At 47.7% G+C, this 25,892-nt stretch overlaps 1 protein-coding gene across 2 annotated transcripts; it reads left to right on the top strand.

Annotated features, from left to right (window-relative positions):
- Positions 1-98: 98 nt before the first annotated feature.
- On the top strand, positions 99-25,892 carry LOC113997130 (inositol 1,4,5-trisphosphate receptor interacting protein). 2 transcript variants are annotated; one of them, XM_027738737.2, is made up of 3 exons: positions 99-230; positions 6,085-6,191; positions 19,716-25,892. In XM_027738737.2, exon 3 carries the CDS (start codon positions 19,729-19,731, stop codon positions 21,376-21,378), a length of 1,650 nt encoding a protein of 549 aa, XP_027594538.1. In that variant the 5' UTR covers positions 99-230; positions 6,085-6,191; positions 19,716-19,728; the 3' UTR covers positions 21,379-25,892. The 2 variants fall into 2 exon arrangements, with proteins under 2 accessions (XP_027594538.1, XP_027594537.1); XM_027738736.2 differs by lacking the exon at positions 99-230 and having other exon boundaries at positions 5,963-6,191.

Genomic DNA, 25,892 nt, shown 5'->3' on the forward strand with positions numbered 1-25,892 from the left:
GGTAGCTCAGACTGCTCGCTGCCTCCCGCCGGAGGATGGCTGGGCTCCTAGGGCTGGCGGGGGTGGTTTGAAGGAGGAGAGAGACAACAAACCAAAGAGCGGAGGGCGCCCGCTCGGGCCGGGCTGGGCTGGGCGGGCTCCTGCCCCTCGCCGAGCGGAGCCGCCGCCGCCCCGACAGCGCCGGTGTGCGGGGACCGCCCCGGGAGCGGCGGCCGAGCCCGCCCGGCCCGGTGAGTGTCGTGCGGGGACCCGGGGGTCCGGGGGGTGCAGCCCGGGAGGACGAGGGGTCCCAGGGGGTAGGGAAGGGCCGTGCCGGGCTGCCCGCAGCGGGTCGCGCTGCTGTGATTGCCCCCCGGCTTCTCCTTACGGAGTAACTTTTGCCTTTAGCTCGTTTTGCGCGCCTAAGCGGCTCCTCTCGGTGGGTACCGGGACACCGGCAGGATCGGGCCCCTGAGGCGGCTTGCTGCGCCCACCAAAGCTTCTGCAGAGCTTTCGGCATCTCTGTCCCTGCAGCCCAGGCAGGAGCCGAGCGCGGGGGGCAGGAGGTGCCCGCTCCCAGGGCCCCGGGAGCGGCGGGAGAGTGGCCAAAGCCCCTTGGGAGGAGCGCGGGGGGACCCTCTGCGGGACCGAGCCCGAGGGACCCCTCGGCCACCTCTCTTCGCTGGGGACACAGCCCGTGGGGTCCTCGGGCCAGCGCTGACCTCGGGCATGTGCAGCCCATGCAGAACGCACCGCTGAGCTTTGCTGCGTGTTCGGTGTTACACGGCATGGGCTTAAAACTTCCTTGTCGTTCTTCTGAGTTACACTACGTCTCACTAACGAGCACAGAGAGAAGGACTGATGTTTTCAGTAAGCCGAAGGAGGGATATTTTCAGTAGAACTGCTCTTATTTTGTGTGGGCATGTTTTTGAAAGTGGCCAGCATGTGTTTGTAGCTCAAACCGGAGTGAGCCAGGACTGGGATGCTAGAAGTCATGGGCTGTAAAACTGACATGCAGAAACAGAGCCTTAGTGGCCCTTGCATCTCCAACTTGGCAATCTGCCACTGAAGCAGTTCTCTTGGGAAATGCCATACCGAAATCCTTCAGGAAAACAGGACACGTTGCTATTGGTATCTGCTATGTGGTCGGGCAAGATGAGCAGCAGCAGTCTCTCTAGGCGAACATTACTATTAACATGTTTTTAATGAGTACTGTAAGCCTAACCCATACTCAGCACATCTCCTTCAGGCACCAGTGTTTGCCATGAGCCGCCAGGCAAGGACATGAGCCACCAGGCAAGGACATGAGCTGCCATGAAAGCAGCACTTGGACAGGAGAGCCACTGTAGTGGAGGATGCCTTGGTTTGCAAGGTTTTTTAGTTCGGTTTGGTGATGATAATTCTCCTCTGCAGCTCTGACTAAAGTGATTCTATCTACCTTCATAGGTATCTGTTTTTAAGAACCGTTTCTTCTTAATATATGTGAAAGGTGGTCTCTCAGTCCTTAAGGAAAAGCAGAGCACAGAAATTAGGAATGGAAGCTTCAAGCCTTCTCTTCTGCAATAGACGCTTCGTGCTGCTCCCACATGGGAAATGCACACACAGTGCGTTAAGTGTGATTGCCACAGATGTGGAGAGAGGTGAATTGATGTGCCAAAGGTCAGAGAGCCAGTGTTAGTACTGGATCAGCCCGAGGATTTCTTGGCTCTCAGCTGGTAGATGATATTCTTTGTTTGCATGACTTGGGTGTACAGGACTCAGTGGTCTGTGTTTACACCAGTGGCATCTGCAAGGAAGAAGAGACCTGTGCACACCAAAGGCGTTGTACCTGTTTATCAAGAACTTGGGCGGTGGCCCCTTCCCACCTAACTGTCTTCCTCTTTTTGTTGCTTGAAGCATTACAATCTACTAAGAACAACCTTTCTTTTTTTTCACACTACCCTCTCTGTCTCAAGTCAGACTAAATAGCCCTGGTCAGGGGTTGAGGAACTTCGTTGTTCTGAGTAATTGTTTCAGGCCATCTGATGACTAGGGCCACCAAAAGCTGCATGTCTGCTCCCCTTTTGGGTTTTTATTGGTTCTATGCATGGCATTAAGGGCTTTTGTGTGTTTCTGCATGGTGTCTCAGAAGGATGCCAGTGCTTGTGATTCTTTTTACATGGCAATGAGTAACAGGAGAAGGGAATCTGATGTGCAGAAACCTAACATTGGTGTTCCACAAGCTGATCTAACTGATTTCTGCTTTTTTGTTTAAGAAAAGCTGTATGTTTTTCAAAGGGACGATTTTAGGCTGCCATTTGCAACTATCTACCTGCTGACTGTTGTTCTCTTGTTTCAGTGTCTTGGAACTTGCTTGCAAAGTAATTAACACACCATGATATCAGGAAACATACTTAATGGGTTGTATTGTGGTGTACTTTCTTTTTTTTTTTTTTTTTTTTGGCTCATAGCTTAAATTAGTTCCCTGAGTGCAATAGGTACACAGCAAAAGGGGTGGTTTATTTTTCTCAATTGCATTGTTTTCTTCTGACACATCTGCATCCCCTCTAAAACAAATATCCTGGCAAAATTTAAGCTAAATTTAGCCTCTGTTGACAAGATGAACATTAAGAAGCAGTATATGAACCCCATGAAGAGTCTGCGTGAGTCTCCCAGCTGTCCTGTCCAGCACACTCTGCTCTGCAGAATTGCAATTGCAATCCATAGCAATGGTGTGATGGAAAAGGAAGCTGAAAAAAGCTTCTGGCTTGTCCATTTAGGTCCCCTTTAAAATGGACTGTTGGGTGGGCCAGCTCTTTCTCTCCCAAGTGTTATTACAATCCATTTATACTGGGGAAAAAGCAGGTTTGCTGCCAGGCGGCATACTTTCCATCAGCACATGTAATTGCTGGGTGGTGGAGAGAGGTAGAGACTCTGGTTTTCAGGCTGGAGGGAGCGTGACCAGGGTGTGCAGTGGGCAGCATTGTCGTGTGCCCAACCATGAATTCCAGGTTTTGCAGGGATGTGAGCTCAGCTGTGTAAGCAAAACCTCCTGCCTGTTCACTCCTCAGCGTGGGCAATAGGCAGGGAGGCAGGTAGCCAAGCTTTAAGCAGCCTCAGGAACGGAGAGCTGGCCTGGGGTGCAGCTGCAGCAGGACTCTTTTTTTAGCTTGTTTGTACTTACACACACGTGTGGGCCATAAGAAGTTGGCTGAGCCAACCTTGACCAGCAGTTCAGCAAAACAAACAGGTTTTACTGCCATGACCTGAAGGCCAGAGTAGCTGCTGAGCTTCACTAGAGCAGGGGCAGCTTTGATTTCTGTCATGGAGAGGAGGCTCTCACATAGGGCTGACTCAAAACAAACACTGTGCTGTGTTGCTCCGGCTTCCTCATGGAAGCAGTGTTAAGGCACATGCAAGACAAGGAGGTGATCCAAGACAACATGGCTTCACTAGGGGCAAATCATACCTGACAAGTCTGGTGGCCTTCTGTGATGGAGTGGCTGCAGCATTTGGCAAGGGAAGACTGACCAGTCATCTACCTAAAATTGTGTAAGACCTTTGGCATGGTTCCACATGATATCCTGATCTCCAGAGTGGAGAGATGTGGATTGGAAAGGTTGACTGTTTGGTGGATAAGGATTTAGCTGGGTAGATGCAACCAGAGAGTTGTTGTCAATGGCTCTCTGTCCAGGTGGAGGCTGGTGATGTCCTTCAGCGCTCTGTCTTGGGACTGGTGCTCTTTTATGTCTTTATCAGTGACATAGTGAGATCAAATGCACCCTCAGCAAGTTTGCAGATGACGCAAAGCTGAGCAGTGCAGTTGACACAACAGAGAGAAGGGATGTCATCCAGAGGTACCTGGACAAGTCTGGGAGGTGGGCCCACAATAATTTCATGCAACTGCACTTCTGCCAAGTGCAAGGTGCTGTACCTAGGTCAGGACAATCCCAGATATGAGGACAGAGTGGAAGAACTCATTTAGAGCAACCCTGCAGAGAAGGACTTGGGGGTTCTCACGAATGAAAGGCTGTACATGACTCAGCAATGCGCACTTGAAGCCCAGAAAGCCAAATGTGTCCTGATCTGCATCCAGAGCAGCATGGCCAGCAGGTTGAGAGAGGGCTTGTTCCCCTCTACTCTGCTCTCATGAGACTCCACCTGCCACATCCAGTTCTGGGGTCCTCAGTACAGGAAGGTACATCAAACTGTTGGAACAGGTCCAAAGGAGGTCACAAAGATGATCACAGGGCTGGAGCACCTCTGCAATGAAGTCAGACTGAGAGAGTTGAGGCTGTTCAGCGTGGAGGTTCCGGAGAGACTTCATTGCAGTGTTCTAGTACTTAAAAGGGGCTTCCAAAAAGGTAGAGCAACTTTTCACATGGACAGAAAGTCATAGGACAAGGGGGAACAGTTTTAAACTAAAAGAGGAGAGACTTAGATTAGGTGTTAGGAAATTTTTTGCTTAGAAGATGGTGAGGCACTGGAACAGGTTGCCCAACAAAACTGTGATTGCCCCACCCCCTGAAAGTGTTCAAGGCCAGGCTGGATGGGACTTTGAGCTACATGGTCCAGTGGGTGGCATCTCTGCTTATGGCAGGGGAGTTGGAACTTGACACTCTCTAAGGTCCCTTCCAGCTGAAACCATTCTGTGACTCTGTGACTGCCTCAAAGAGAGTGAGAGAAGGTTTGTGCTGGTATGTGAGGGTGCACAACAGGCACACCCACTGCTGAGAAGGACCTGCTTGTAAGTGGCCTTAGACCACCCCCTAAGGTTCAGTCAAGGTCTCTCCAACATCTATACACATATAGTTGAGGGAGACCCGGACTTAAACTCTCTTGAGATTTAAAAATTATTTTAACAAGTGAGGTTGTGCAATTCCCATAGCAGCAGTACCCACACAGCACTTCATAGTTTCTTTCCTCCAAGCAGAAGCACCTGCTGCACCTTACTGACCCTGAGCCACCATGAGACCAGGCGTTGCTGGCCCTGAGGGCTTACAAACATCCACTAGGATATTGTGAAGGTACAGTGCAAATCCAGACCTTTGGGGTTTTGGGGTGTCTTGCTCCTGTGTTTGGCAGTCTGCGCTGCTGCTGGCAATGTCATGGCACTGGTTGAGCAGAGGCACCTGCAGCCCTGCAAGCTGGGAGGGCAGGGCAGGGCAGAACAGAACCCATTTGCTCAATCTGGCCTCTAAGAAGACAGAGAGAAGTGAAACTGTACACACGGTCTGGTCAAAGCAGGTACGTGGGAGGAGGGAGGCTAAGTGAAGGGCCTCCAAAGAACAAGGTTTCATCAACCTAATATCGAGCCCTTAAAGTACCCAGCTCCAAAGCCCAGCTCAGCCCACACTGATCATGATTTCATCAGGCTTTGGATGACAGTTGGAAGGTTTGAAGTGGTGGTAGCAGCTGGAAATGAGGGTGGTGGATACCTGCTCCCCAGCCCATTGTGCACCTGGGTAATATCTCCTTTATCTACCTGCAACCAACTTGTCAGGTCCTCTCCTCCCTTTGTTTGGGGGACTTTGTTTTTTTCCTGTTGCATGTAAAATTTCTTCACTTCTCTCTCCTAAAATATGGTAGTTTGTCTTTTGTGGTTCAGTGTTTCACATCTTCCTGTCTGCTCTTAGACTTATTTCCTGTCTCTTCTGTATTTTGTTTCTCCCATTAGCTCTCTAAACCCAGCTCCCCGAGCAAGTATTTCTACCTTACAAGCTGCTTACAGCAGCCAGATGCCTTTTCTAGACAAACCAATCCCAGACAAAACTGTCCCAGCCCTTGCACTTATGCAGCTGCTAATTTGACTCTAATCCATTTTAAAAGGAGAGGGTTGGTGGGTGATGATGGAGTCAGAGGAGGGAGGTCCTTACTTACCAACATGTCTGCAAGGCTGACAGACCCACAGTGTGATCTGCACACTTTCCCATGGGAGAAGCAGCATTTTAACTCTCCCCTGATCACTTCAAACTGATTATTTCTGGTCTCTTGAGCTTTTATGATAATTTTATTAGGTAAGGGGGTGAGTTAATCTCTTTTTTAATCAATTCCTAGTTTAGATAACTGCATTACATACCCAACTGCTGCCTGAACTTCCTCATTCATTCACTTTGTGTTTTGCAGACTTCCTGGCTGTGCTTCAGCAGTGGGTGACTGAATATAGTCTTCTCTGCATCACGGCAGTAGTAGTAATGTGAAGCCTAATGAGCACCTGCAAAGCCGTGTAGCAGGTAAGTGCTCCAGGGGTCATTCTTCCTTCCAGATTTGATGTGATTTAAAAAAGCATATTGATGGGCTCTCACTAGGAGATCTTGAGCCTTGCAGCAGAAATGCTGAAAGGAGATTGGTGTGGCTCATATTTTAGTAAATGTTCCCAACAGCGAGGTTCAGACAGCTTCTTGCAAAGAAAAAGTAGCAGTGTTATGAAAGTTCAATTTGGAAATGGCTTCGGTGTAGAAGATCAGTGTTAAAAGCCTCTCTCTTTTGGACTTTCAGTATAAAATTGTTTTTATCTCACTGCTTGTTACAGTTGGGATCTAGTCGGAGAGTGATGGCAAAAGGGAACCAACAGGTCCAAAACTTTGCCAGCATCAGTTACTGCTGCATTTTCTGTTGTGCAGGAGAACTTGCCAGAGGTACCTCACCCAGACTGGGCAAGTACTAGATCCCCACTCTTCCAGGTGTTAGAGAGAGAGCAAAGGCATGGAAGTGTGTGGACTGCCTCCTGGTGATCGTGGGTGACAGCAGAGGCAGCCAGATTGAAGGGAAATAAGCCACAAGCCAGCAATGTGTAGAGTTTTCCTGTTGGTATCAAAACCCCTGAAAACATGCTGAAAGGAGAACTGCTGGGTGAAACCAAGATGTCTGGTACTGCTGCTCTGCGAGTGTGTGACAGGAGGCTCTGCAGGTACCAGTGGTGGGAAGGAAAGAACTGGAGCTGATGACAGAGGGAGCTGCCAGAGCAGCAGTCCTGGCTGCCACAGTGTCCTGCTTTGGCTCCAAGTACCTGTTAGTTCATGTTCTCCACATGATTTTTTTCTTTTATTTATTCTGGATCAGTGTTGGGTGGTGTCTGTCCCTTTTTTCCCATCGCAGAGTTCAAACGGCTGCTCTGCTCTAGCAAAGCTCAACTCACAGCATTCCCTGGCATGCTCCTCCAGCCCTGATCAAAGCTGTGAGAGCTGGCCCATTGCCATTCTCCTGTGTGTAAATGAAGCTCTTTCTCTTTCTCCTTTCCCTTCACCATCTTTCATTATTATCCCTCTTCCAGAGGCAGGTTTTTCTGGCTGATCTAGCACATTATTTGTATCAGCGATATTTGCCTCAAGGCAGAGATGCTTTTTCAGCATTTATAGGAGAGCATCTGATCCATCCCACTGCCATGCTTAGAAAAACCAGGCATGGTGTTGGCAGGGATGAGGACCATTGCAGCCAACTGTTGCAGAATTTAAGCCCTGTTAGGTACAGCCTCTGACTCATATGGTTATTCTGGTTGCCTGGCAAAGGAAAACTGTTACTGTTCCTTCACTTTCAAAACCAGGGGGAAGAGCACGTAGAGAAGGTTCTTGTGTCTGATCAGTTGTAAGGTGTCAGCTGAGCCACCTGTATAACCAACTCATCTTTCTCTGGATTGCCTCAAGGGATGGTGGGCACCGTCAGTTGACAAGATAGAGTTTGTGGCCAAACCCAAATGAAAACAATGTAAATTGGCTTCAGAGCGCCTTGCTTTCAGTTCTTCCAAATTGCAGAGGATTTGGTGACGTATGATGAGCACCTGATGAGGAGTGGGAGCAAATGGTTCCCACGATGTCTGCAGGGAGGTGAGTAGTTCCCTAAGACAAGATACCGCCTGCCTGTGCCAGAATCCCAGCAGGGATCCAAAACAGCTTGTTTTGGAGAAAGCACGTGCAGTGATAAGGAGACTTTCCTACAGGTAGGGGCAGTTAAGCAGTAGTCTAAACTGCCTTGGGAGGCAGAGATTCACTGGAAGTTTTTCAGAACAAAGTAGATAGAGACTTGCCAGAAACCATCCAGGCACAGTGTAGGCCATGCGTAGGCAGAGGGAAGAAACTGTATTGCTTTTCCAGACCTCTTTTTTCTCTATTTTTTAAGTTCTTTTCTGTTAACACGTACCAGAGGTGGAGCTGAGGAGATGTTCTCAAGCTTAAAAAGTGGTGCTTGATATACACACTGTAGTGCTTCCCAGAGGGGCTTGGTCTTGTGTATCTTTGTCCAGAATGCTTAGATCGTAGTCTATTTCCTCCTGGATGTTCAGGTACCTTACTGCCGCTGGTTTCAGAGGAGAGTTTGATTCTTAAAGGCCTCTGGGGATTTAGCATCCAAATACTTTGGGACCGTTGGAAATGTGAGGGAAAATACTTGAATTTCAGCAGCACAGACATTTCTGCACTGCAGATTGCAAATCATTCATGGTAAGTGAAGATGACCCTTATCTTTTTCTTCCAGTCAAGTGGGGGCAAGGATGACAGGCAAGGATGAAGGATGTCTTCATCTTTATTTTGGGTAGCTGAAATCCACCAGCTGAGCCTCCCCTACTGTGACACACAGTGACATAAATTATCGGCACAGTAGGTGACATAAGGACATAGAGCTGTACTGCAGTCCTACCTAGTGAGCTGGCTATGCTCAGTCTAAGTATCATGGCCACTCTCTTCTGCTGCCAAAGTCAAAAGATGGTCTAAAGGTGCTTGGATGATGTGTCCCACCTCCCTGTTGACCCATAGCTGCATCGTGCTCTTGGAATAGGTGCAGGGTTATGATCTCATGCTCTGAAGGAGTTACAGGAAGAAATGTCAATTGAGAGGAACATGTTTGTGTAGTAAGTCATCCACAACACGTGCTCTCAGCTCAGCCTTGTATTTGCTGCTAGTTCTGGATACTTTCAGTCTCCCATGTGAAGCTGGAAGCTGTCTTTACTCCTTGCTAAGCTCTCTGCCTGCTGCAGCAGAGGGGATTTTTGTGCCTATGAGCAGGGGCCCCACAGCTATGACTCACAGTTCCCATTACGTGGTAACTTAGCCTTTAAGTGTGCAGAGAGGCTGTTCCTTGGCTTTCAAACAAAGCCTTCCTTTGTTGTGCTTATGTTATAAAGGAAGCAAGCTATGTGTTCACCCCACATCCCAAATGAAAACCACGTGGCTTCACAGCCTTAATATGTGTGTTCGATAATTCTGTTACAGCAGTGCAAGTTGCATTGCTCTTACCCTGTTGAGCGTTTTCAGAGTTTTTCTTCCCAGAATTCAGTTTACAAATTCTTCAAGGAAAGAAAGAGCTTAGAGATGTTTCCTTTTGTTGGTAAGAAAAGGGGACTGAGCAAAGAGCACATGAAAATTATTAAATATGGGTACATGTAGCAATAGGCTGGTCTGAGTCATTCCCTTGGGTGAAAATGGCTCTGAGTTGGTGGCCACGGGTGTTGAAAGGATGAGCTTCATGTAAATATTGCACGGAAGTGGGGCAGTTTGTTTTCTTGTATGACTTTGCTTTCTTCTGCTGTTTTTTATTTATTCAAACTCATTTTGAAAAGCAGGGTTAGCCAGCAGTACTCTGCAGCCAACATATTTGTGTGTGTGCGTCTGTCTTGGCAGTTTTTAAGTTTATGACTAGTGAGCCAGGACTGGGATTACTGCTTCCCAAAGCATTTGTCTTGTTTCTCCTGATCTTTTCTAGAGTCACCAGGTAATAAAATTCTTCCTGCAGAGGCTGCCTGCAATGCAAAGTGCCTCCGCTTAGATCAGGGAGTCATCCTAGTGGGAGTCAAAGAAATGGGGCAATGCAGTAAAAGTGCTGTTTCTTGTTCTCTCTTCCTTCCACACCCTCTACCCATCCCTGCAGGGGCTTTCACAGTCTGTTGGGATGGGGTTTTTTATTATTATTTTTATTTTATTTAAGGAACTATATTGTGTTTTACACAAAAAGCTGGGATTTTAGGCAATGGAATAAAGCATTGCTTTTCATTTCTGTGGTGACATTTTGGCTACAATAGCCAGCTTTTAAATACAGTTCCTCTCCAGTTGTTTGAATACAAACAGCAGTAACTAGTTAGCAAAACAATAGTGCAGTATCACACAAATCTTCAATCCCAGTCAGTGTTTTTGAGTCCTGTTTAAGCAGGTCCTTGGGCCTGCAGGTCTCCTGACTGTCACCAAGTCAAAACTGTGATGGAGTAGAAGATCTCAGACCAGCCAAATTCCCAGCCTGCAATGACAAATTTCTTTTTGCCGTGTTTTTGTTCAGCGTCTCAGCGTGGAATTGTCTGGCAACTACTGTGCTTTCTACTGTCTGTAGTATGTAAGTGTTCCTTGTTCCATGACTGAAATGGAACTTCGTAGTTTCACATGTAAAATGTAATAATTCTGCAAGTCATGTCTGAGCCATGCCAATATCCACATGTGCTTTTCCTGGATGTGCTGGAGTGGTGTATCCCTGCTGGGAAATCAACTTTCTGATGTTTTCACCAACTATTATAATACCAAAGTGTTTGTCTCAGTGGATGTGCAATGTACAGTTAAGCTGGATGTGTAAGGATGCAGAACATGTGCTTACCTTAGGGATAGGAGAGCCAGAGTAGCCACTGCCTGATTTGGCAACGCTGATGTGGGTTCTTTCCGCCTTGGTGAGAATTAAGTGGGGGAAAGGAGGGCAGATTTGAAGAAACATCTTGGCAATTGAACCCTTTTGTGTTCTCATCACCTTTCCCTGCGGTGACTGCCAGACCAGCTCAGTGAGCCATGGCTGCCTGCACGTGCAAGGAGATGTTGTGTGGCTGAGGGGGTGACAGCCAGAGTGGGTCCCAGCGTGAGCACCAGGTGGAGGCCAGAGAGCATCTGTGCAGTGACGTTGCTCCATACCTCGTGGTTGACACTATCAGGCTTTTGGTAAAGCACCAGGGGTGTTGTGTCCATCTGTGCTGATGAAAGATTGTGCAAGGGAATGACCAACTATTGCCTGGGCTCCCATCAGGTTATGTTTGAGGGGGAGGTAAGGGTGGTAAGTTAACTTTTTTTCTTTGTGTGTGTCTTTTCTCCTCCTACAAAAAAAAATTTAAAAAATCAAGCCCAAAAACAGCAAACCCCACAAAAGTTCTGTCTGCTCCAGTTGTTTTCCTCACAGTTAACAAACAAAATTTATTTGACTTAAAAAGCCAAGCTGTTCCTGGCCGTGATCCTACTACAACAGCTCAGTATGTGGGTGGGAGCCATATACACACTTCCTACCTTTCCTCTCCTGCCTCCCCTGCTGCCAACGCTATGTTCCAATTTGTGAAATCCCTTCTTAGTCCTACGAGGGGGAACCCAAGGCACTACACAGACTGCCCATGTGCTTCTTGGTGACAAGAGCTGAGCTGGCTTGCACAGTCAAAAAGCAAAAAAATACATGCAGGCAATGGTCAGGATGCTGAGTAACACACTCCTCGTGCTCTTAGCTTTGTCTCCTGGTCTCCATGGGCACCTCCTCTTGGGTCCACCTTTGCAGTGAGTAAACAGTGAGTGATCTGGGGGCATGACCTGGCTCTGTGTTTGTTTATTAGTTGTTACAGCTGCCTTTAATGATGGCTGCTGGCTTTGGGGGCTGGAAGAGGGAGCCAGAATCATGTTTGCTTTACTGGCATGATATCTGTATGCACTGAGAAATAATGACTTAGAAATGGCCACATAAATCTCCACTTGCTGATGAAACTGAAAATCTAACATGTGCCACATCTGTGGGTTTTGGAAAAGAGACCTAGAAGGCAAATAGCTCCCCCTGAACCAGAAAGAAAACTTTGTACTGTGTAGGCTTTGGAGTAAGGGAGACCATGGGATTTTATGGCAATATCTTATAAATGCATCTGTGTGCAGTGAAAGCTGACGCAGGAGGGGAGGACCTCTGAACATCCTGAGGGGTACTGCAAGAAGAAAAGAAACAATCTGTGCTACTTTTACCCACAGTGGTCACTGGAATGTTAGGGCTTCAAACTGCAGCAAGGGAGAATTAATGAGGCCTGAGAAATAGCTTCTTGATGGTAAAGGTAATAAATAACTGAAAGACAGGAGAAAGAATCCCTGTCTTTCCTAAGGCAAGTCAAGCACTGCTCTGCCTGAAGAGATGCTGACAAAATCACTACTTGTTTGGACCTGGGGCTGCATGGCAGTGTCTGCTTCCAGAGCACTGTCAGTGCCACTGACTGCTTATCTATTCCCTGAATCCGCCTGTCTGTGGGAAGGAAGGGCTATCTAGTCCTGCACACAGGATGAGCATCAGCATTTCCTTGGAAATACCTGATCTGGTGACCCCCAGGAGGAAAATATTGCTTCCGACAGTCCACAGCAGACCTGTTGGGCAGGATGTCCGACTCTGGCTGTGCAACTGACCCTGTTGGCATTGCAGCAGGCCTGGGACAGGATGTCCACGGGTGTCACAAAAGGCTAACGTGTTCTCAATCAAACAGCAAAACAATAGCTATCAGGCAAGTGGCCTTGTCCAACTGCTGTGCTGTGGCCAGCAGCTAATCTGGGGTGGGGCTTCCAGGCATGGTTTGGAAGGCAGTTGCTTGGCCATACCTGACTGTTGTAGTCCTGGGCAGGCCAGCTGGCTTGTTCTGGTTTCAGACGTGGTTGTGTTACCAGTCTCAACACCCAGGCCTCTGCACTTCATGTATTGGTGTATTTGGTCCTTCCCCACTTGCGGCTTTGGTAAAGAGCCAAAGACAGAGCCCAATCCCACCTGTCTGTGCTGAACCAGCTGCAATTGTGCTGGCAACTGGAATTCGGTACTTTGTCTGTAGTACTAATTTAATGCTCAAAAAACAAATCAGAACATGAGTTTTTGCTGCTGTGGCTGGCACTGCTCTGTCCCATCCGGCAGCTCATCACACCAACATCCTGCACACAGCTTAATTCATAGCAGGGGAAAGAACAGCACAAGTTGGTGCTGCTCAGGCTCCGTACTGGATTCTTTACCCCCTGATTGTCTTGGCTGGGCTGTGTGTGCTGCAGCTGACTGTGTGCTCAAGAGATGGGAGAGCAGGAGCCTCTCCTGGCTGCCCCGTGCTGTATGATCTCTGGGTGGGCTGTGCTGGGTGCTGTCACAGCTGAGGACAGAGTGGGAAGTGTGTGTGGGGGTGTCTTTATGGCTCTTTATAGGTCTGGTACACATCCTCACTGCAGCAGTGGGGTCTTTGTCCTGGAGGATAGAAGCCAGCTGAGGAACCTCATCTAAGTGCCTGGGCTCTTGCTGCCTGTGCCAGGTGAAAGCTGGGCAGGGTGACATGTGCTGATGTGTACGCTGTGGTGTGGGAGGGATAGACCGCTGCAATAGACCCTTAGTCATCCTGGGGTGTGTTTCAGTGTGTGGAAGTGTTCATCTTGGCTCTCAGGGCCCTCCAGCTGCCCGAGGGTCCCGAGCCTCCCCAGATAATACTTCCTCAGTAAAAATGGTCTGAGAGCAAGACAGGTTTCAGTGAAGTCCTGCCAAAATCAATTCCTCGAATCCTGTGAAAGCTCAGGTCAAACCGGGAGAGCAGAGCGTTGACCTGAAGGTGATGAGGGCAGGAACCTCAGGGGACGGGAAGGAGACCAAAGCTTAGATTACTTTAGTCTCTCCTGAATTCAGAGGAGAGCCTTCAACAGAAGTTTCTGGTATCCCAAGTAAGTGATCATACTACAAGAGCATAGACACGAGCTCTCTTTTTAAAATATGTTCATATAAATTAAAACATGAAAATTTTCTCATTCTTTTCAGTGCAAAAGAGGCAAAATTTGAACAACAATTTTCCAACAACTAATGGGGAGGACCAGTCTGGTATCTTTACAAGGGTATTGCTTTCTCTAGTGGTACCTTTGTCTTTTTCTCTAAACAGCCAACCAGCACATATCTATTCCTGAGGCTTTACATGCAGCAGCTGGAAGGATAACTGCACTGAGCACCTGTCCTGAGCCAGAAAAGGCCTTTTGACTGCTCTGTAAATGTTGATAGGGAGATGGTGGAAAAACAGCAAGCAGTATGCTATGAGGATGTCTAAGTGCATCTTTCTAAGTTTTTGGCAGGAACCATAATACTGACATATATCTCTGGAGTTCCCGATTCTCTACCATTGTGCATGTGTCTTACAAATCGGAGCTTGTAGTCCCCACTAAGAAAAAACATTTCTTTCAGTGGCAGCTGGACATAGCTCTGAATACCTGCAGAGGTGGGAACAGTATCTGCAGATTGGAGAAGGACATAGTGTGTTACTAAGAGCTTTCAACACACTTTTATTCTTGACTAGATCTTCAAAAATGCAGCAGAAACATTTTCAGACTATACACTCAAAGGCCAAAAGGCAATTTTTTTTACTGTTTTACAGCAAGAGGAGGAATCGTGGAGCTCCCAGAAGCTGAGCCATGAGGGAGTATGTCTGGGCTGGATGAAACCCCTCAGACTGAGGTTCACACCTTCCCAGTTAGAAAGTCCCAGTTGCAGGTTAGTGGCTGGTTTGAGCTATTAATCTCTCCAGGCAAAACAAGTATCAGAGTCCTTTCCAAGCCTCAAGGACCTTTCCAGTGAGAGTGTCAGAAATCGTATTTGTTCCCATGAAATTTCTGGTTTCAAAAATTTGGCAGCTTTCAATAAAGAAAACCTCCCAACCAGCTGTAGTTTCTATCATCTCTTTGAAATGCCTCTTTTCTTGCAGCCTACCAAAGCAAAACACAATGTGGCAGCCACCTATTCACTGCCTTTTGTGTCAGCCCAATCGCAGGAAGCAATCGAGTGTGTCGTAAATGATGTCTTGGCGTGTTCCAGTGCATTACTGAACCGCATTCAGTGGCTTGACTTAGGGTTTTCTAATTTAAGAATCAAAGCTTCAGCCCACTCCTATCTGGTTTATTGCTGAACACTGGCCAGAGCATGTTTTGCTTCCCAGGATGCAAAATGTAAGGGAATAAAAACCCTGAAAAAAATAAAGCTGTATGGGAACTCTTGAGTAAAGAAAGGGGTAGCTTATGAAAATGTTCTCCCATGTCTTCAGAGGAGATGGAGGGTTATCTGAGCTCAGAGCATATGAGCAGCCTACAGAGGCAAGTTGCAAGCTGCCATTTAATTACCAGGCTGAGCAGGAGGTAAAAGGGTCTGAAGGTCCAAGAGTGTGAGGAAGGCTTGGGTACATCAAATATTGAGCACATTTTAGCTGGAATGGACAGGACAGTGTTATGACTTTAAGCATCATCATCTCTGTGAAGGACTTTATTGCTCATGCAGGGAAATCCCCTGTGGCAGGGTGGCTGGTGGGAAGGGGGAGCACTCATTGCCACAAGGCAGCAGCTATCTCAGGTTGGTCCACACAAACCCCGTACGAACTCTGTGATGTACCCAGGTGAGGAGGATGTCTTCAAGGCAGAAACTGCAGGTAGAGCTGCTGCCTGGCTGTGTGAAGGCTTCTTCATGTGCTGCTTCCCTTTCCTTACACCACACTGTCTGTAACTGTGCTCCAGGCAAGCAGGTGAGCCAAACATCACCAAGTGGTGCAGCAAAGAGCTTTCAGATCAGCTGGTGAGAGACCTGGCCTCCTTCTGCTTGTGGCTTCATGGCACCAACCTGAACTGCATGATACCAATGCCATCTTTCCCCTTCCTCTCTTGAGGCCCTCTGCATCATCCAGGACCTCCTGTAGGGCTGGTCACAATTCTCCAGGTGGGAAGACTGCTTCAGGCTTGAAAGGATGAGGCCTAACCTACCTGGGAGCTGAGGGAGGAGGGCTGCAGGTGCTCTTGGTGGAGCCTTTGAACACACCAAGTGCTGTAGGATGTAGTTGATTGTTGTTTCTAATCGAACAGCAGAGGGATCAGCTGCTTTTATCTCCCTGAGCCCTCACTCCCCAGCTGGAGAGTGGCATGGTGTCTGCCCCCTCACTTCCCAGGCTTGTTCAGAGCAGTCATTAACCTTAAAATTGGTGAAGCCCCTAGCCATTGAAACAGTGAGCACCATAGAAAAGCCTGGAAGAAAACTAGTTCTGGTGCCAGAGGCAGGTTTGAACAAGTACCATCACATGCTGGACAGTGAGCAGAGACAGAGCTTTACATCAAGACAGCAAGGCTTCACATATCCTGGCCCTTCTCACTTTCTCAAGCAGCTTTCCTTGGTCTTGCTGCTCCTTTCTCTGTTTTGTGCCCACAGGAGCACAACAGGTGGGGTTTCTGCATTCTCAACTGGTTCAGGGAGGGCTAGTTTGGCTGCTGGCAGGGCTGGCCTGCCTGTGATGCAGCAAGGACCACAGCACCCTCCCTCAGGGGGTCTTTGGAGCCCTGGGACTGCCACAAGAGGGTCTGCAGCAGGTAGGTGGACGTAAGTCTGTTACTGAGTTTGGACGTTGTCTGTACTTTAAACGGGGAAAAAAATAGCAGGGTGAGAAATTTGGAAAAGGCTGAAGAGTGCTTTGAGAACTTGCTGTTTAAAAACTTATGAATACCTTTTTTTTCCCCATACTTGAAGTGTTGCTAAATTTGATGTGTAGATTAAAAAAATGCTGTTTCTCTGCCTTAATCTCCAGCTTGGAAACATTTGGACTCACTCCCTCTTCCCCACACAAAAGCTGTCTCAGCCAGAGCAGGCATAAATATTTTTATCAGGCTTAAATAGCTTGGGCTGAAGTTAAAAGCAATGGAAAAGAGCGACCTTTGTTATGGGGAAAGCTGGAGCCTGGTAGCAGGCAGTGCTACTGGTTTCACCTGTATTATTGAGTCTTTCCATATTAGCCAGGAAAGCTGGATGTGATGAGATGTGGGAACGCTCTGCCCATACCACCCTTACTGCTGCCAAGGCCAGGCTCCACTGACCTTGGTCACTGAGCATCTTAAGCCTTAACCGAGGTTAATGTTTGGCTTCATTTTCTGCTAAGAATAGCTACAGTAGCAAAAGGGCAGTTTTGACCAGGAGAACTTCCTGTGTTCAGGTTGAAAACAGACATGCCTCTTACAAATTCATGTGATCTGAAGATTTTGTCACTTCCAGTTTTCATAGTGGCTCTCTTCCAGAGTTTGATGCCTGTAGAATTTGCTGGGGCAAGAGGTGTGTGTGTGCTTCCTAACCTACTCTCCTGCAAAATCAGCTGGGGTAGCCTAGAATGTCAGTGACATGGAGTGAATTCAGCTGAGCCAGCCAGTGATGGACTTGGGGATGCCAGGTCTAACTCCTTCTGCTACCAGAAGGGACAGGTAACTTCTGGAAGTGGTGTGCCCATGGGCAGCTGGGCATGAGAGAGTCTTGCAGGCTACAAGAAGATCCCAGGAAAGCTGACTTCTTTCAGCCTTATGCATCTAAGAAGTAACCTGGTAACAGTAAAACATTCCATCCACAGGGACAGAGGTCTAGCAGGGCAATGCAGCAATGTCATCCTGGTCAAGACTACAAGAAGGAGGCACCTGGCCCCTGGCCATGTTATTTTTAAGCTTGGAAAGCACATGTGGTCTGCGAGAGCGTAGCACTAAGGAAAGGAACTCACCAGCACTTCCTGCCCTGCCCCGGCAAACTGATAAAGCCCTTTGCAATGCAGGGCGACCACAGTTTATTTTTAAAATGTGCCCAGGCGTTGAGCTCACAGAATAACTGGAACACCCAGATTTGGGCATTAATTCAGCTTTAATTCATTGCCTGATGAATTAAAGAGTTAATGTAGATGTAAAAAGGACAAGACAGGCCCACAAACCATCTCCAGAGAAATGACTGCATAAGAACATTTTATCTATGCATGTGCATGGGTTCTAAAGAAAGGGAGTTGGTAGATGTCGCACAGGGAGGGGCACGTAGCATTATCCTGAGCACCGTGTGAATTTTCTTGATGCTTGGACAATGCATCTCAATCCTGTTCCCTTCTCCTGTTATTCCAGTCCCAGCCCTCTCATAAGCAGAGATAATTGCATGCCGAAGGGTACAGTTCCCATATACAGTAAATACTCACATGGAGGAAATCTGGGTTCCTGCAATCAGAAGGCAACAGTTTGTTGCGTAGTTACGATAACAAGGTCCACTGGGATGGATCTGTCTTTATTGTGTGCCCTGTGGAGGCATAAATGAGATTGCCAGAGATGTTCTCCTTGCCCAGATGCTGGGACAGCAGGATTGCTGTGAACCAAAATATGCAGAGTTCAGGCCTGCAAGGAGCTATTGCAGGGGGAAGGAATTACAACCCTCAGCTCCCGGAGCACAGAGCGCCTCACCATCTCTTGGCTTTCTGTGAGAGAGCCTCATTCCCACAACAGGATTTGTTAGGAATGAGATTACTATTTCTGGTCTGATTGATTAGGTATTTTATTGATAGCCTTATTTCTGTAAAAACCCTTCTCTCTCAAACACACTTTCGAGGGATTAAAGCAACTGTTAAAATTTCTTCTTTCTGCTGAAAGAAGAAATATCCCTGCTTGTCAGCTTTGTTCTTCTGGTCTTCCTGTGCTGGGACTGAGGAGTGATGTTGCCAGAAGGAGGGACTGGTGAGCTCTCTACATCACAGCAGTGGGTGACAACTTCAGGTTGTACTGCCCTGGGCAGGCACTTGGGCTCTCGATAGCGATGCCAGCCCTCCAGAAACAGAAATGCCACCTGAGAGGAAACAGCCCAAGCACCATCTGGCCCAGCCTTCTGTGAGGTCTTGTCAGGACCAGACAGATACCCCAGCAATGGGACCATGTTCTAGAAAGTTGAGAATTAAATTCTTTCATCATGAGTCCCATGGCACAGAAAGGTTTAATAAATGTGAGGTTTGAGCAGCAGAGCCAATAACCACACAAACCCACTCCAAAACACAGTAGTGGGCTCAGTCACGCCAAGGGCCTGTGCAAGGCTGCTGGCACATGGCTGGTGTGTTCCTCACAGCAATGCTGAGGGCACTTCCAATGGGAGTGAGCTGGCTGCAAGCACAGCTGTTAAGGGAGTGTTTGGGGGAGATGGCTTACATCAAAGCCATGGTGTTTACTAATGTCTTCCACAGTAGTGTAGTAAGCACCAAAAATAAACAACCTGATGCTTTTAAAACCACTTGGCTAAAGGAAACCCTTTCCAGTTTAACAGTGTCTCTGTCTCTACCCTTTCTCTTGGGACCATGATCATGAAGCATCCCGGGGGGCAGAAGGGTTTGCCACAGCCTGATGCTGATGGTGTTGAAAGGCAGGAAGAGCTTTGCTTGTAGTGCCTTTTTAGAAGCACAAAACCATGCAGGCTTGTTCCCACACAGGTGCACATCACCAGCACTGGCAGTGAAGGTTAGCTCTGATTCCAGCAGGCTATGTGGGTTCCCAGACATGCTTAACATGGAAGGTAGTCAGGACAGCCCTGCCTATGCCATTGCCACATCTGCAACATCAGCCTTACGTTGAGGAAAAGCAGTGCTCATCTCCAGTCCTGCTTGCTTACCTGGCGAGGTCCTTCCTGCTTCTTTCCCTTTCTGTCCCAGGGGGGAAGGAGGATGGACGTGCCCTCCCACACTGCCCCAGTAGCATCACAGTGGGTTGACAGGAGCTAGTGCCTTCACAGTTCTGTTCTGCGAAGATCACTTGATAAGAGCCACTTTCATTCTCACCAAAAGCTGATAAAGCCTCTTCAGGAAGTTGGTTGATAACTTGCAGAAACACCGTGCACTCAGGAGCTTCTAAACTCAAGCATTTTTTTCAGGGCTAGAAAGGATGCCAAAGTTTTTATTCCAGTGAGAAGTTTCTGTCTTTTTTTTCTTACTTAAGGGAATATGCTCTGAATAATTGGTCATTTTACCTTTCTTTCTCTTCCAGGGAAGGAACTGCCATGCCTGTGGGAATCTTCCGGGTGTGCCTACTGGTGATTACAGCTATTGTCAACCACCCGCTCTTCTTCCCTAAGGAGAATGGCACTGTCCCCGAGAACACGGAAGAAATCATCCAGAAGATGAAGGAGCGGGAGGAGAGCCTTCGGCTGGAACAGTTGCGCTTGGAGCAGGAGATTGCAGACCAGGAAGCCACACAGAAGGCTCTGGAAAAGGCTGCATTGGTAGTGGAGGAAACCAAAGAGGAAAAGGTCCGATGGGATATGTGGACTGCCCTTTCCATGATCATCTTCCTGCTGATCGAGCTCTGGAGGCAGGATTTCCAGGAAGGGAATTGGCAGGACATAGGAGGAGAAGAGGATGACATGGCTGTCCTGGGGAAAGCATTTAAAGGAATAGCCTTCCCTAACAAGGCCGTCTTGGCCAGCTTTTATGAGAGGCGAATCCTGGGCACCACCGGAGACATGGCCAGGATGCGGGAGATGGTGGAAGGCTTTGCAGATGACCTGCTGGAGGCCTTGAGGAGTGTTTGTAACCGGGATGCTGACATGGAAGTGGAGGATTGCATGGGTGTGGGGAGCATGTATGAGAACTGGAGAGTGCGTAAACCTTTCGTCTGTGATCTGATAGTGCCTTTTGCCCCCCCGGAGCCATACTGCTTCCGCTGCCAGACCTGGTGCTCTGGGGACTCTTTTCCCCCAGATGAACAAGGTTATGGCACTATCAAGGTGTGCAGGGCAGATGAGGATGTGACAGGTTGCATCTGTGACAAGACTAAACTAGGGGAAGATATGCTGTGCCTCCTCCATAGCCAAGTCAGTACTACCAGGCCCAGCAGTGAGATGGAAGACCTCCTGTGCTTCAAAAATACTCAATATCTGGATGCCGATCAAGTCATGAAGTGGTTCCAGATTGCTGTCACCAAGGCCTGGAACAGAATCTCCCACAAGTATGAATTTGACCTTTCCTTCAGCCTCCTGGACTCGCCAGGAGCCCTGAAGATAAAATTTAGATCAGGGAAATCAATTGCCTTCAACCTCACCCCTGTGGTGCAGTATGAAAACTCCGATGTTTACTTCATCTCCCATTTCCCTCGGAGCAGCCTGGCAGAAGATGTCCCCTCCAGCACTCACTGGTTTCTCACCTTCGCAGTCTATGAGAGGAGGTTCATTCATCTGGTCTCCAAAACACTGCCTGCCAATGCCTGCCATGTCAGCTGCCTGCAGATTCTCTCCTTCCTCCATGGGAAGCAATGCAGCCTCACAGGTCCAAGCGGGCTCACCAACTACCACCTGAAGACAGTGATGCTGCATCTCCTGCAGGCACGTCCCAGTCAGGACTGGGCCCCAGAGAAATTGGAGGCTCGTCTACAGGACATGCTGAAATTCCTGGAGAAATGTTTGCATGAAAAGAAGCTCTACCACTTCTTCATTGGCAATGGGAAGGTACCAGCAGAGCTGGGTTTCCCCATCGTATTTCAGAGGGCTGAGCCTCTCAACCTTTTCCGTCCCTTTGTGCTGCGCAGGGACGTTTACAGGAAGACAGTGGACACATTCCACGAGATGCTCAGGAACATGTCTGCACTAATAAATGAGTACACAGTGCACATTCCCCTTGCACACACCAATGGGATCCGTAAGGAATCCCTTTAACCAAAGCCAAACTCTAAGCACAAATCCAGAGGGCAACTTTCTGAAGCCTCCTGGAGAGAACTGACTTTGCCAGTACAGCTTCTTGTCTGCAGCTGAACCAGTCCTGGGCCATGGTTCCTGCAGGGAGGGAGAGGCAAGGCGAGGAGAATAGGTAGAAACTGGAAGATGTGGTATTGAAGTAGGTTTCTGCTCCACTGCTGTGCTGGCTCAGTTTTACGCAGCTAGGAATATATTTTTCTATTGTGCCTCAGTCATGCTGCAGTGGTGGTTGAGGAACAAATACAACTAATTTATTCAGATACCTGCAATGCAAACAGTGGTGGTGGGTGATGGTGGCCAAATACTTCATTTCCTTTGGAAGGAGGAGATAAGAAAAGGGTGGAGGAATCAGAGACAGGATCTCGAGATCAAAGGAGCCTGTCTGCTCACAGACAAGAGGAGCTCTGTGACCGACCAAGGGAAGCGCAACATAAGACTCCATGCTTGTGTGGAGAGGAGGAGGGTCATGCACAAGATCTGGACTGGATGGAGATCCCTAAATCAACCACAGCTTCAAAGGGACTTGCAGCGGTAGTTTAAATGGCTTGTCCTGTCCTTCAGAAACACCCTGCACGCTGCACGTTTCATCTCCAGTGGAAGGATGTAGCAGGGTGCAGGGTCTGTGTCTTCAGACCATTTCATTCGAGTCTTCCATGGTAACATAGCTAGTGGTTTATATTCCTGGCCATTTTCTATGGATAAATGGACAGGAATCTTTTTTATCTTAGATAAAAGAAACATCACTATTGATGTTTATTTTGGTTTATTGGTTTGTTTTCCTTACCTTGGTGCAGTAAGGCTGAGAACAGCCAAGAAAGGAAAATGGGGGTTGAACTACATGATCTTTTGAGGTCCCTTCCTACCCAAACTATTCTAATTCTATGACTGCTATAGGTTTTGCTTTCATAAAAGAAGCAGTTCTCCAAAATTATCCTGTAACGAAGCCAATCTCAGCAGTCTGGTAGCAGGAGTGAACAACCACCCTCCAAATGAGAGGGCATCTCCCCGGATGGTTTTAATGAGGCCAAGGCCAGCAGGATCACTCTGAGTCAGGAGGAGGAGAAGGAAGGGATGAAAAAGGTGCACATGTAGTAGAGCTTGGCAGTGCTGTCTCTGCAACTCCCTTGTGATCAGTGTTGTATGCCTTCTGCTCCACATACACAGGCAAAAGCTCCCTTATAGGGTCTCCTCAATCTTTTTAAAGACTGCTGCTCTGATGAGGCTCTGAGGAGCTGCTGCTTGCAGACTGTAATTTGCTGAGCTGGGAGTGTGAAGGATTAGTGAGCTGCTGCAGGCTTTCAAGCCAGGGGAGAGTCTTGTGGCATGTGCTAAAAAAAACCCAAACAACATAGAAATGGAGATGACTGAAATCCCTCAGGATTCAGCATGTTTGCTGTGCCAGTGGGCTGCCCAACCCCAGCAAGGTGGCTTTGCTAGAGGAGAGGGCTCAGGAGACCCTCACCCTCTTCGGTGTGCTTTGTGCAGGGTCCAAGCCAGGGCCTCAGTGCAGATTCGCTTTGTGCTGGTCACAGAAGCCTGGGTTCCAGTGCCAAGGGGCCTTTGCTGTCATTTTCTTACACTAGAATTTCCTGCAAAGTTTTACACTAGGGCTCCTCCGAATCCTGTCTTACAAGAGGGTAGTTTTTCTGTGAGGTGAGACCCATCAGGGATGATCTTACCACATTCCACAGGTCCCTTTTTATCAATCCTCTCTTATCATATCAGATATAAGATTTAATCCTGTATCACTACTGGAGACAGCATACAGCATGGAGCTTATTATCCAGCCTGTTGATAAGCAAACTCTCCATAGTCGTGCCTTCTCCCCCTTTTCCTGCTAAAAACCATTTCACCACTTCATTGATGTCTGCTCTTCTCTGTCCCACCACCAGTGACGGACACTTTATCACAAAGGCAGAGAAAGCTTTTCCTGTCTCCACACCTGGTTTGTAAGAAAGCACAGGTGGGGACAGGGAACTCTTTGCTCAAATCGCTGCCTCTCTTGGTTTTTATTATCATGGCTATTGGGTAGTTAAGTGATACCTCTGAGCAGAAAGTAAGGGGTAGGTAGGAAGTAAAATGAGAGAGGAGAGTCTGGTGAGTAGTGCCAATAGGGAAGAGTCTTGGATCATCAGTGCTTGCTTCAGAACCTTGGAGATGAGTGCCTGGGATGGGAGACTGCCAGGGCTGGCAGAGAGGGCTGGACTAATTGCTAACGCTAACGAGTGCTGTAAGCCCCTGGCTTTCACTAGTAAGAGCCAAGCAAGCCTTCCCCAGTTGGAAAGAGAGCAGGAGCAGTCTCAGGGGACACGACAAGCAGGTAGTGACAAGCAGAGGTACAGGGAGGGTAGGTCCTAATACTGGAGGCTGGAGGCCGCATTGGAAGCTGTGTAAGTTGTTTGCAAACCCAAGCAATTTGCCATTTTTACCTGCCCTGGTTTACTGCACAGTGCCTGTAGCAGATCCAGCTTTGCATGGGCTGGTGGCAGGCAGGTCATGCTGAAGAAGTTGTGTTTGGAGTTGCTTCTAAATGTGTTCCTAGCCCAGCCAGAGAGAAATAAAAATTTCTCTGCTGTTTCCTGTCAGGAGTCTAAATTTAGACTGTCCAAAGAACAGAAACAAATTTGTGGCCCAGGTCTCTCAGGAAATGACATTCAGGGTTGAAAAATAACTTTTATATAAGGTTGAGCAGGGGGAGCATGAGAAGAAAAGGCTGTTGAACAGAATAAGGTAACTCCCCTATTAAAATGTCAGAACAAAGCTTTGCAATCCCAGTCCTACGGGCCTGTAAACGAGCCCAAACTTGTCTTTACACAGCTCCAAGCACTGCTGCTCAGACTCAAAGGGAACCTAAACTGATAAGTGGATTAAGTCTTTTGTTCTTTGTTTTCTGTACTGGGGTGCCTGTTCTCTCTTACTCCCAAACTGACCCTGAAGTGTTCTCATGGGGTTTAGTTGAACCCAAGCTGGAGCTGAATCAATGAATTTGTGGATTTGATTCCACTGAAAGAAATTGCTTGGCTTAATTTTCCTACATAAATATGCTCATTTTGCCCTGAGCACCTTTTAAGAGGTCTGTTCTGTGCATTTAGGCTGTGAGGAAACCCACACATACCTGTCTGGGGGGAAAAAGTGGTTTGTGATTATAAGCTGTGCTCCAAGGAGCCTCAGGGCAGAGATCTTCCTTGTCAGCCATATACCAGAGGTATAGAAGTGTCCCATCAGAGGAGATGTGGGTACACAGCGTTTCTTTGGATCAGACCTCTGCAGTGGTACAAGGAGGCCATGATGTGAAGCACATCATTCCTTGGACTTCCTTGTCTGTCCTGTATTAAATCTTTGCCCATCAAGTACTAGCCCTATCAGTAAAAGGCCACATTTCACAGAAAAGGTTTATAAAACAGTTTGGCTCCATCAGCTGTCAGGCAGTAAAAATGCCCTAAAACATTTTAGTGTTGCCCATGTGTAGTTCTGCCTTGACTGAAATCTGGGTGGGCATTCATAGGAAGCAGCTTTAAAGGATGGAGGTAGAAATGAGAGTTTGTAGTTTAAAGTGGAAAATGTTCTTTTAAAACCAAACTGCATATGACATAAACACACAACATGTCTTTGGCAATACCTGCATCTCTGTAAGACATTCTAGGGAAGGGTAAATGGCCTGTCCTGCACCCCTTCCTTGTGTCTCAGTACTGTTCTTGCTATTTGCTAACTGGGTGAATTCAACAGATGAACTCCTAGTGCCTTGTGCTGCTTTCCAACCACTCCCTCCACCCTCGACTTGTGGTTTTAATATTTTATTATAGGCTCTGTCAAGGTAATGGAATTAGTGGTGGCTTGATAGCAGCCACTGATCTACAACATAGCCTCAGGAGCCATTTGCCTTTAGGAAATGGGCTAAGGTTATTGCTGTTCAGGAGCTGAATGTCTTCTAAGGGGAGCTGTTGTGTGTTCACTCTTTGCTATGTGGCAGCCACAGAATACGGCTTTTCTCTCTCCAAGTTGCTCTATATACAGGTCTTAGAGGGGTATAAAGATGTATTTTAGCAAAAGGATCCAAAAGTTTATCCAGTATTCAAGCAGCAGGATTTGGTGCTTGTTCACCAGACATTTTTAATGCAAAGCCTTTGCAATGTTTTCTCTGTGGTGAAGAAATAAGACTTTATGCACCTGTAGCAACTTTGCTGCTGACCATTGAGGGGTTGGCTCTCATAGGAGCCTACTGAGTAAACAGCTTTATTTATTACTTGTCTTTTTTTAGGATGGGGGGGTCTGTGTGTAATACATTAGCTCAGAAGCAAACTGTAGTATGGCAATGCAGCTGAGATGGGCAATAACACCAGAACTCTCCAAATTAAGGTCTTCCTTGATTGACAATGCTGTACTTAAACTGCTGCTTTTATAGCAGGACACTGTTGAATTTGTATAGATCTTCTCATGCAGCTTTATTTATAATAAAGTCTTGTACAAAATCTAAA

Source organism: Pipra filicauda, unplaced genomic scaffold (assembly GCF_003945595.2).
Source record: "Pipra filicauda isolate LSUMZ 115617 unplaced genomic scaffold, ASM394559v2 scaffold85_size2586006_pilon, whole genome shotgun sequence".
Taxonomy (NCBI): Eukaryota; Metazoa; Chordata; class Aves; order Passeriformes; family Pipridae; genus Pipra; species Pipra filicauda.